Raw genomic sequence first — 12,487 nt, 5'->3', positions numbered from 1 at the left:
CTCAACTTGTGAACCTGAGTATGTAGATACTACTTCATGTGTTTGTCATGCAATTTGGCTAAAGAATTTGTTGAAGGAGTTAGGTATGCTGTAAGTAGAGCCAACCAGGATTTGTGTTGATAACAAACCAGCAATTGCCCTATTCAAGAATTCAGTCTTTCATGATCAAAGCAAACACATAAATACTCGCTATCATTTCACAAGGGAGTGTATTACAAGAAAAGAATTGCACCTTAAGTATGTGAAATCACAAGATCAAGTAGCTGATATCTTCACCAGGCTGCTCAAGTAAGAAGACTTTGTAAAATTCATAAATTTGCTTGGTGTCACATGATCAAGGTTAAAGAGGGGTGTTTGATCATAAACTTAATCCAAGATGAAGAAATCCAAACCCAATTCATAGAAACTTCTTGTGGTAGATAAGGTTGGTGTAGTTGGTGAAGTAAGTTTGGTAGGTAAGGTTGGTGTGGTTAGAGAAGTAGGTTTGGTAGGTAAGGTTAGTGTGGTTGATGAAGTAGATGAGTGGTAGGTTTTGATGAATGATGAGAATTTGTGTAGTAGTTGAATAAGTGAATAGTTGTGATTGATTTGTTTCATGTATAAATACCCCATCTCCCTATGCATCAAGTCTAAGAAGAAGAAAACATAAGAAGCAAAACAAAGCTTCTAAGAGTAATTATGAGAGTGTGTGAATTGTTCTTATAATGCTTTTGAGCTTTCTCTAATAAAATTTATGTTTTATCCTTCAAATTCTCAAACATAGGTATAAGTATTGTTATAGAATGCATCAACTCAATGAACAAGCAGAAAAAATAAAAATTACCTCACTATGAAACTAGTAACTAAATTATATTTTTGTCAAAACCACTCAATAACACAAGATTTAGATTAACAACCTAGAGCCCTACACTAGAGACTAAGAAAGACAATTATTTGTTAACACTACAAGAAAATAGACAATAGATGACGGGAAATAACTGTCATAAAAGGGGGTACATGACAGACAGTTCATCCGTCATCTATGTCACTCTCATTAATTTATGACAGAATATTTTCCGTCATAAATTTACGATGGTAGTTTATAGTCATATATCTGTCACACAATATTTTAATGTAAAAAAATAATTAAATTAAAATTAAAATTTATTTAAATTTTTGTGCGATTTTTTTAAATTTTTGTGGGAAATTCAATTATTATTTGAAAATTTATTATTCAATTTTGGCTGGAAATTATTTATGATAGAATATATGATGGCTTTTTCCGTCATAAGGTTTGGATTTTTTTAAATTATATTATAATTATAATTTATTGATGAATTCCTATTTATAAATTTATTTAATTAATAAAATAAATATTAAAAAATTAATATCAATTAACATTCATTCAATCCAAAAATTAATTTCAAAATAAATACATCTGATATCCAATGTGATTTCCACCAATATATAATAAAACATCCCAAATTGAACAGAGATGTGCTACATGAATGAAATTAATTTCATAATGTTTGGATGAGACCGCTGATAAAAAACATGCTAAGCAACATAGAGGACATAACATTAAGGGGTAATAAACTATTTTTAAGGACAACTTATAAAGTTTAGCATAAGTTTATAAACTACCAACAATATTTTTCACACTACAAGTAACAAAATTAGCCCATCCCGAAAGAAAACTCAGTGTACCATTTCCAGTGACAATATGACGCCAAACTTCAACAATCATTAACAAATTCCGGTGTAGCTTTTGCTCAAGCTCGGTACTTCACGGACTTCATCAGCTCTACGAAATCCCTAAAAACTGCAGCAAGAACACAAGTCAATATGCTGGCACGGAGAATTTTATGCAACAAAATAGAAAATTGTTAATGAACAATAGAAGCATAATCAAGAGTGGAGTCCTCAAATTACAAGCTTTCCACCCATTATGAAATTTCTTCAGATCTAGCACTATCTGTTCTTTTAGCACAGATCACAAGAAATGCTTGAACACCGAAAAGTGAGGTGTGTTTCAAAAAGAATTTCTGAAAACTAAATTTATATGTAAAAGATAGATGGTATCAAAAAATGCATTACCGCAGTCTGAATCATCAGGTCCTGGGGATGCTTCAAGGTGGTATTGGAGGGACATGACATTTAGCGCCGGATAAGCAAGACCGGCACAGGTACCGTCATTAAGATTGATATGAGTCACTTCCACACCTTTTGGAAGTGTAGCAGGGTCAACTGCATAGTTATGATTCTGCAAAATATAAAATTACGGTGTATAAATGAACAAACTAAAAAGGGGAAAATAAATTATAGAAATTTTTCAAACTAGCACCCAATTAATGAAAGTTAAATCCAAAGTTTTGAACTGTTACAACGTTAGGAGAAAAAGAAGCACTACGTTATCTGATTCATTTCTACAAGTTTAATATCCCCAAGAATAGGATATCTTCCACTAAATTTTTCCAAATAAAAACTTGTGCTGTAAATGGAAATTTCTAGAAATCAGGCCATTAGCATATAATCAAGTTCGTCTAAACACACCTGAGCACTAATCTCTACCCGGCCATTTTGAATGTTATGAACAGGATGATTTCCTCCATGATGACCAAACTTCTTTTTCTTTTTTCTTTTATTGACATTACCTTACTTCCATCTCAAATGGTAAGGGGCTTTACAGGTTGAGCAATGAGCAGATGAAAAACCCTTCCTGCAAATAAAAAATGATTAAATAAAAATAGGACACAGCTAAAAAGAACCATTCCAGATAAAAGCAAGAACCACAATGTAGCTTAAGATCAGAAAAGTCTTCCCAGAAAAGAAATTACCTAGTTGGTATCATTACTATCCAAGACTGTATTTTGTTGTAAGATATATCGGAAAATTAAATAGGACACATATTAGGATCTATTTAAATAACATATATATATATATAGTCAATCCATTGCCGATTTAATTGGAGCCAAACACTCATCTGAATGGAGCCCATCACCCCGATTGGGATGCTTTTATCTCTTTCTCGTAGTGTCAGTAGGTATTTTTAGTACGAAGTGTATAAATAGAAATGTATCCAACGAACTTAACAATATAATTGAAATAATCCTTTCCTCAGAGGTATTTTAACAAACACTTGATGTGTCGTTTGTGACACAATCTAATCTTAACAAAATTTAAAATTGTTCATGCCCAGTACATGTCCCAATTCCTTATTATCACATGTATTCGTCAAACAAATAATTTAATCAGCAATTAAAAAATAAACCATGGAAATATAACAACACCTTGAAGTGAAGCCAAGCAAAACTGTGAAGTAAATCCGATCAAAACCGTGAAATGCAGTTGACCAAAACCATAGAAGGGTCGAAGGAAGCATGCTGCTTTCGATGGAAGCTGTCATTGTCTTCGTGTGCTCACCAAAGACATGTCATAAACAGCCCTGGCCTTTGGATCCGACAGCGTCTCGTAAGCGTTGTGGATCTCGGTGTAATCCCAACCGTTACCCGACAAATCGTGATGATAAACCTTCGCAAAACTCCGATACACCGTCTTAATCTCCGAAATCATCGCCGTTGGCTCTACCCTCAGCACCTCGTACAAGCTCCCTCCCATCCCCGGCGCCATCAACGGTCTCTCCACTGAAACCGCACGGGGACTCCTCTTTTTCCTTCCCGAAGCGGCAGTGAAATCGATGAGCAGCAGGGGAGCAACGGCAACAACTTAATGTGTGTTTAATTAGATTAGATTTAGGGTTCACTTTTTCATTTTATACTTTAAAAATTATATAGTGTAATTGTTTACATATTAAGTAACGAATTATAAGTCGACACTTGGCTAAGTAAAAAATAATAATTTGTGATAAAAAATAACTCTATCATAAAATCATTATTAATTCATGATAAAAAATAATTCTATCACAAATCCATCGTTAATTCATAATAAAAAATAATTTTATCATAAAACTATCATTAATCCGTGATAAAAAATAATTTTATCACAAAACCATTATTAATTTATAATAAATTAAAAATTATGCACAAGTCTATTATAATTTTATGATATATTCAGAATTTGTCATAAGTTGTCTGTCATCTATTAACAGTTTTCTTGTAGTGTAAGGCATAAGAATAACTAATGATATTACAGTCCTATTCGTAAGTATCTAAACAGAATACAAATCAAATTATTACTTAATCTCCAACAAATTTTTCTACATCAATCTTTTTTTTCATTTTGGCATTTTCTTGTACGTTCGGTAGTCTCGTGTATTATGGCTGGATTGTACCAAATCAAAAAAATTCTTACGATTTACAATATAATTATTATTACTTATTAGGTTAAAGTTGTCTGTACTCTTCCATATCCTTTTACGTTGCACAAAAAGGTAGATGGATGAACAAAACAGTAATCATCAATTTTATAATCCCTACCTTCCCATGATTCAAACTCAAGTCACCAGCTCAATAATAAAATTACTTAAAAAATCATTTGAGGATACCTATGAAGGCTGTTCACTCTTGCATATCTATTTGCAACAAAATAATGAAATCTCTCATTCATGGACACACCCTAATTTGGAGTGAATTTTGTTAAATTTCTGTGTCTCCTTATGATTAGTTGTTGTAACACCAATAAAGATACTTTGATGTGCTACCAATTAATGAATTAAAATTTTCTCAAGTGTTCTCCCCCAGAGTTATTGATTTTTTTCTTCTGAAAAAAGGATCCTGATACCCATTTTAATTTATTTAACTTATCTCTTACAAACAACAATTTCTTGTATACATAAATGAGTTGAAACAAAGATCTTGCCCAACAATAATATAATGGTACTTTAATTATATATACGCACACAAGGACCATTCCTAATGATATTGATGACAACCAACGATGCTGAACGAATTGTCAACCAAACAAGGATTATCTTGTAAAATAATCCACTTACAATCATGGCAGGAATCTCTTGACTGATCATAAATGTCAAACCGATGAACTTTACCATTCCATTTAAAACTACAATAGAATAGAGTATTTCCAAAAACGTTACGTCGGAAATTAATGGGAAAACTCTCGTCTTGAGAAAGCACATGTTCGCCAAGGTCATCATTTTTGGACTTGCAATGAACGGTAAGATCCAATCCATTTCCTAACTTATTGTAGATGTTTACATGGATTTTAGGGCCAATAGCAGCATCGCTCATGGGCATGTACAAAACAAGAAGAGCCAGTAACAGCATAATTTTTGTAAAAGAACTCATTTTCTACTTGGTTTTTTAAGTTTGTATAATAAGAAATTGAATTGCAACTCCCACTTTAAATAGGATACAAGGTTTACCAAATATGTCACGTGAAAAAAATAAACGTGAAGTTGTGCTTAATTTTCTATATATAGATCATACAGCCTGCAACAAAAGGTGGAAACTTCATTATATATCCTCACTGTAGATCATTGTTGTTTCAATTTTCCTTTTCGGCATGGTAAATATCCGTGTTGGATTCAAGTTCCAACGATCCATTTTTATCCAATAGAAATTAAGATGCCAACTGTTGCATATTTTACAAACGAAATCTGGAGTGTTCTCTTTTTTACACTGAATAAAAGTATGCCAAATAGTTAGACGATGGTATTTCATTTTCTATTATTTTTTTCCCCTCTTCTTTGTGATGGGCTGGGAACAATTAGACGAACAAAATTGAAAGGGAAAAGGTGACGAATTTTCCTGTTCGAGAGCCTAAGGAAACCAACATAGAGTCACTTCCAATCCAAAGATATTGAACAAGTGACGAGAATATGATTGCTCTATACCTTGAACAATGCTATTTTTTTCACTTAAAATCTATACTAGTCGATTGAATGGGATCCAATGGATAAAAATTAATGGATTCGCTCGGAATGTAATTTAGAGTGGATTGTGTTAAATATTGCGTCTCCAACTTAGAAATCCTAATTGTGATATTTTCATAAGTGTTGGTGAATCAAAATTTCCAAGAGTTTTCTTATTGTTAAAAGCACTGTCGGGATTGAAATTGGGCAGTTGTATCTAAAAAATATACCACTAAAGTGTTTAGTCAACTCTAACTAAAGTGTTTAGTCAGCTCAAACTACTATAAATTAAAAGTTAAATTAATTTAGTTTTACACTTGTGTGATGAAAAGTCTAATAATTTTATCCTTTAGTAATTTTGATAAAATTATTATTTAAAAATTTTATTTACCACATATTATTAATTTTTATTTTATAATTACAGTTTTTTCACAATAATTATAATTTAAAAGTTACAATACCTCAATTTCAAACAAGATCTGAGTCAATTTTACTCTTATTTGAAAAATGATTCTACCAACCATTTAAATTTCCTCAAGAGTAAATTTTGGATTTTCCCTCATAAAATAATAATATTTAAAATATTCTTCAAGCTATTATAAACATCAATTTATCTCTGTTGCTGTTTAAATGATAAAGAGTAATTTTCATTGATCCCCCCTCACACTCGTACTGACCTCCCTTGGTCTTAACTGAATTTTACTTTGACTTTAGATGACGAAGTGACCAAATATAAAAATGCCCCTAATTTGACGGGTGTACTAGTTAGCCTCTCTGTTACATGTATATCATCATCATCATCATCATCATCATCATTTAAAACATAAATCTCAAGCCAAATAGAGACACGGGCGTAGTATCAATACAAAAAATAAACACGTAAGCAAAATCCAAATTTAGTGGTCAGCATAAAATCTAACAACCTCCCTTTTCTTCACTTTTATCATTACGTTGTTAAAACGTAATTATTAAATTTCTCTTCACATGCATTAAGCCAACAACGGAATATTCCAGTTATTTATAATTTCCTCCGTTACAATTGTTTGGACGTGCTTTGAGCCAGATGTGCGGAGCTTGGTGGTAGTGTTAGGAAATTGATGGATGAAGAAGGACCGCAGCTAAAATAAAATTAGAAAAGAATAAAGAACAAGCACAAAAGATGATACTAGAAATTACGTGGTTCGGCTTTTAGCCTACGTCCACGAGCGAAGATAAAAAGAAAATATTTCACTAGTTATATGAGAATTACAAGTATTGTAATATTTTGGCTCATTTTCCAGAATCCCAATACACCCAATCTCTCACTCACTAGACTCACAAGAGTTTAATAATTTTAAGCTCTTAAAATCTCTCAAGCTCTCTCCTTGTTATTCTCTCACAAATTGAATGTACAAAATAAAATGGGGAGCTCTCCCTTTTATAGCCAAAATTGGCTATTAAATTATTATTATTTGTTTTAATCGCCTTTGATTTTTCTTCATTCTTCTTACTTTTGTTTTTTTCTTTCTTCTTTGTCAAAGTTTCTTTTTTTTTTCTTTCCTTAGGTGGCACCTCCTTGGACTTCAATTTGGGTGGCCAATTTGAAAAAAATGTTCATGGTTTGGTACCGCCCAACCATGACTTTGACAGGTAGATCACTATTGACATTTGGATTTTTTCCAAAAAACAAATTACATTTTTTGCCTTAATTAGGATTCTAATGGTTGAAAAAATTAGGACAATCAAAGGATATGTCAATCGATTGTCCATAATCTGTTTGATATAATACTTTAGAGAAATGCCTTATCTTTTAATCAATAAAAATCACAATTGCTCAATGATGTTAGTTAGGAAATTGATTAAGAGTGGGAAATATTAACGGAAATGATTTTTGTACTCGGTCATTATGAATTAATTGAATCAAATAATAAAATAAATTTATTAGCATTTTTCCTTTTTATTATAGCAGAATTCAACATTCTGCCGTGAATAAATAAAGACATGATTTTGATTTTTTAAGTTAAGTTACGAAACTACCATTATGAAAACGGTCAAAGCAAAGTTTGCTTAAGTCTAAGGGAGGTCAGTACGAATTTGGATGTCAAATCCATCTAAGAGTGGGTTGGACATATTTGAAGAGAGGACAGTGAAAATTACCCAAGATTAAAAAAAAAAAGTGGGGGATCGTTGATGAATTTTTTTTTGTCTTTCAAACAAAAATGATATTAGTGGATGTTTATAATAATTTGGAAATGTTTTCAAGATTATTATTTCGTGAGAGCAAAATTTGAAATTAACTCAAACAAGTTATCTCTTACCAATAAATTCCTACATGCCACCGTTCATGTATATTTCAAAATAAAAATTCAATTGAACGAGATTTATAACAAAAATCTTTTCCAACAATCGTCAAATAGTTTTTATTTTTGATACACTGATATATTACAATCAAAGCTCTACTAATATTTATAATCAGACGTCAATTGGGACTCTTCTCAATAATCCTATTGTAGCACAGTCCAAATGTCGACCCTTCGCTTAAAGTGAAGGGAGATCTACCCTCACTATTAATACTGGAGGGGGATCAATTCTACCCCAATGTGGGGAGACTATTCAACCCCTATTATACAGGGGAATCAAGTCCCAGCGTTGTGACTTGAACCTAGGACCTTAACGTTGTTGAGGTCGTGGGCGTGCCAATGGGCTACGGGCCCATTGACAATCGTCAAATAGTTTTTATATCATATAAATAACATACAAGGAGCATTAATTAACATTAATAGAGTCTCAGCCAAATTTAATTAACATTAATAGAGTCCCAGCCAAATACGATCCATCTTGTAAGATACTCTAGTTAAAATCATCGACACCCATCTCTAGGCCCATCACATATGTCAAGCCAATGAATTTGCCAACTTCATTTGAAACTACAGTGGAAAAGAGTCTTTCCAAAAATGTTAGGATGGAAATTAATGGAAAAGCTCACATCCAAATGAAGCAAAAGTTCACCGACCACTACAAGAAAAGTAATATTTTATTATATAAAAAAATGCTTGTGGTATGCTGCAGCAACTCTAGAATTTAATCAAAGTGTCACACACACACTCTGGATAGAATAAAACTTAAGACTAGAACTGAAATTGTTGATGGTAATTTTGCATGTTTAGAAAATGAGATCTGTGGGTTGATGAATCCTAGCAAGCTAGATGATAGAGGTAAATTGTTTATTGTATGATTGTATGAGTGAAGTATTAGTATTGTTGTTATTATTTGAGGACAAGTAATGGTTTAAGTTTAAGAGTGTGATAACTCTATGAAATGAGAGTTATCATGGCATCTTTAGACTTCAACCAATATTACTTAAAGAGTAAATGATGTGTTTTTATTGCATTTATAGTTACATTTTGCATAAACAATTATTTAAATTTAATTTTAATAAATTGATTATGTTTTAAAACACTTTGTACTCTGATTATGTACATGATCGTAGGTTATCAAAAGGCACAAGTTTTAGGGATGCAATGTTGCAGCAGCAGACTTGCAGAGATGACGAAGAACTTGACTGCAAATGAACTAAAACAAATCTGGAACAGAGAAGATGATGGGGCCATTACTGTAGCAATCCTATAGCAACTGTAGACAAGATTTGGCACATGTCAACTGACAAAGCAGCGATAGGTGCAAAAAAATTGTAATCCGAAGTTTTCAAAAAGGGGAGACATTCAGCTACACGCTTTTGGTTGCCCTAATTCCAAGATATAAAAAGAGCACACATAAAAAAAGGGGACGGGGTTGTTACCTAAGAAAAATAAAAGAGAAAACAAAAGAAAAAAATAGAATAAGAGAGAATTGAGGGCTTTAGCACGTGACTCAAGGAAAAAAGAAGGAGAGATCACAAAAACCTAGTAGGAATCAATTCTACATCTGTATTTTATTTTTTTCTTTTCATTATGGGAATGTACTTGATGGATAAAACGATTTATGTTACTATGTTATCTTTCATCATGAACTAAACTTTGTTGTGGTTGAGTGCTAAACAAACTTAATGATTAATTGTCTTATATATGTATGTTGTTCAGAGTCTGTTGTAGTATTTTGTTTTGATTTTACTTATTGCAATTCCCTATTTCAGTTAACCATCCATTTAGTAGAACAAATTAATACAATATATGGTTTTAGATTGAGTTTCCCAAGTTTAATTAATCTTTATTTGAATAGAGCTATACTTAATCTAAGATTAGTGAAGAACTAAACATAGGAATTCACCTTGTTGGGTAATCAGAACCTAGAACGCATAACGCTATATCTAATGTTAGCCTAACAACTAGTCACTGTTAGGTTGCATTTAAATATAAGATATCCAACAGGCGACAACTGATGATGTATTAGAGATTCTGCCTAGTGTTGTAGTAGATGTCGTAGCAATAGAAGCATAATTAGAAAAATAGTCAATACTATTAAAGAAGTTTAATCACTCAATTATTCCATTTACATTGAGTATATCCTTAAACTTGACTTAAGATTTTCATTATTGCATTTTGTTATTTGATTTTTAATGTAGTTAGTTTAATTAATTTCATTAATTCTTTTATTTTCATTTAGACTAAACTTGCATTGTTAAGGTTGTTGTAGCAAACCCTATAACATCAATCCCTATGGAGACGATATGAATACTTATCATTATATTACTTGTTGTGTACACTTGCACATTGACACCTATAGCATTACTTATACCAACAAGTTTTTAGCGTTGTTGCCAGGGATTGAATGCTTATTATGATTTGTGAAATCAATTTTTGTTGGTGCAAACATTTTAGCTTTCTTTTAATTTGTTTACTGTGCTGACAAAAGTGCTCTAGCAACCCTTGCATGCACGCGTACAAATCTGTTGAATTCTAATTTGATCTAGAAATTGAAAGAACTGCAAGGAGATTGAGAAAAGCACATAGAAATTTAAGAACTATTACAGACATGGATGATTTGCAAGATATGGGAGTATGAACTCCTGAGGATAAGTATAACCAGTCAATACACAAGGAGGTCAAGAAAGTTAGAATGGGAAAAATATTCATAGGCAACAAGAGAACAACAATATTATTTACATAGCAGATGATGAGACAGAACCATTATAGATTATGCAGTGTTGACTCCTCAAGCCATAAATCCTGGAATAGTTAGACCTGAATTACAAGTTGATAATTTTAAGCTCAAACCAGTGATATTTCAAATGCTACAGACAGTTGGGCAATTCAATGGACTGCCATCAAAAGATCCACATCTTCACCTTAAACTATTTTGGAGGTGAGTGATGTTTTCAAGATTGCTAGAGCATCACAGGAAGCATTGATACTCACGCTCTTCCCATTCTCTTTAAAGGATATAGCAAGAGAATGATTGGACTCTCTACCACCTCATTCCATTACTATATGGAATGACTTGACTGATAAATTTCTAATAAAGTACTTCCCACCTACCAAGAATGCAAAGTTGATAAATGAAATCACATCCTTCCATCAACTTGAAGATGAAAGCATGTATGATGTATGAGAAAGATTCAAATAGTTACTCAAGAGATGTCCCCATCATGGTGTTTCTTATTGTATATAGCTAGAAACTTTCTATAATGGTCTTAATCCAAGCACTAGATTGATGGTAGATGCTTCAACAAATGAGGCATTGTTATCTAAAATCTTACAATTAAGCTTATGAAATTTTAGAGAGGATAGCTAATAACAGAGGAGTAGCAAGAATGCACAATGTAGATGGCTTGACAAAATTAGTAGCCTAAATAACCTCATTAACAAACATAATGAAGGCTATGACTACGGCTCCAGCAACTAACAAACAAATTCCTGAAGTATCTTGTGTTTATTTTAAAGAAGGACATATGTTTGATAATTGTCTTGGAAATCCTGCTTCAATCAACTATGTGGGCAACTTCAACAGACAAAACTAGAACAATCCTTACTCAAACACTTACAATCTAGATAAAGCAGCACCTAAACTTCTCATGGAGTAATCAAAATCAACATGTTGCAGCATTTAGTGGACAAAATAGGCCGACTCAACCATCTAGATTTCACCAGCAAAATTAAGGGCAAAGAAACATCAATAATAATCAATTTAGTTCTCTTAAAGCTTTGATTAAGGAGTATATTGTGAAGAATTAAGTAGTTATCTAAAGTTAAGCTACATCCTTAGGAAACCTTGAAAATCATATCAGACAGTTAGCTACATCCTTAAGTAAAAAAGAAGAGAAGGAAAAGAACATTGCTAGGTGATTAACTTAAGATCTGGAAATGATGTTCATATTCCAGTTCGTGTACCAAAAGGAAGAGTTGAACTTATTTCAACACAAGAAGAAACTTAAGTTGAAGAGGAGTTAAGACCTTCCACTTTTTAGCATACCAGTCAGAACAACCAAGCTACAACAACTACAGAAAATAATGATCCAGAATCTGTTAATAAAGTTGCTACAGTACCAGCCACATCAGTCCAAAACATGGCAAAAGAGAAGCAGTTTTTGTAGCCTATAATAGTACAACAATTTAGGCACCTACCAGCCTTTCCACAAAGATTCCAGAAGCAAAAATAAGACAACCAATTCGGCAAATTCTTAGAAGTGTTGGGAGCTACATATTAACATTTATTTTGTGGAAGCTTTAGAACAAATGCCTAATTATATGAAGTTCTTCAAAG

At 32.3% G+C, this 12,487-nt stretch overlaps 1 protein-coding gene, 1 long non-coding RNA gene and 1 other non-coding gene across 3 annotated transcripts; all 3 read right to left on the bottom strand.

The window, feature by feature from the left end:
• Window positions 1-1,537: 1,537 nt before the first annotated feature.
• LOC18033272 lies at window positions 1,538-3,724 on the bottom strand. The gene is made up of 4 exons (XR_002904923.1): window positions 3,270-3,724; window positions 2,533-2,698; window positions 2,077-2,242; window positions 1,538-1,801 (listed from the first exon to the last, which is right to left on the bottom strand). It is a non-coding gene; the product is annotated as an uncharacterized LOC18033272 (long non-coding RNA).
• Window positions 3,725-4,838: 1,114 nt separating this feature from the next.
• LOC18033404 (S-protein homolog 5) lies at window positions 4,839-9,958 on the bottom strand (the record flags this gene model as incomplete). Its single annotated transcript, XM_006420472.2, has 4 exons — window positions 4,839-5,246; window positions 6,487-6,517; window positions 6,929-6,959; window positions 9,943-9,958. Coding segments are annotated over 4 exons (474 nt in total), but the record flags the coding sequence as incomplete, so codon positions are not given.
• Window positions 9,959-11,272: 1,314 nt separating this feature from the next.
• Window positions 11,273-11,379, bottom strand: LOC112101570. Its single transcript, XR_002907604.1, has one exon. It is a non-coding gene; the product is annotated as a small nucleolar RNA R71 (small nucleolar RNA).
• Window positions 11,380-12,487: the final 1,108 nt, after the last annotated feature.

The sequence above is a fragment of the Citrus clementina genome, unplaced genomic scaffold, assembly GCF_000493195.1.
Source record: "Citrus clementina cultivar Clemenules unplaced genomic scaffold, Citrus_clementina_v1.0 scaffold_9, whole genome shotgun sequence".
NCBI lineage: Eukaryota > Viridiplantae > Streptophyta > Magnoliopsida > Sapindales > Rutaceae > Citrus > Citrus x clementina.
Note: the sequence above shows the minus strand (reverse complement) of the source record. Positions and strands in the feature narration are given on the sequence as shown.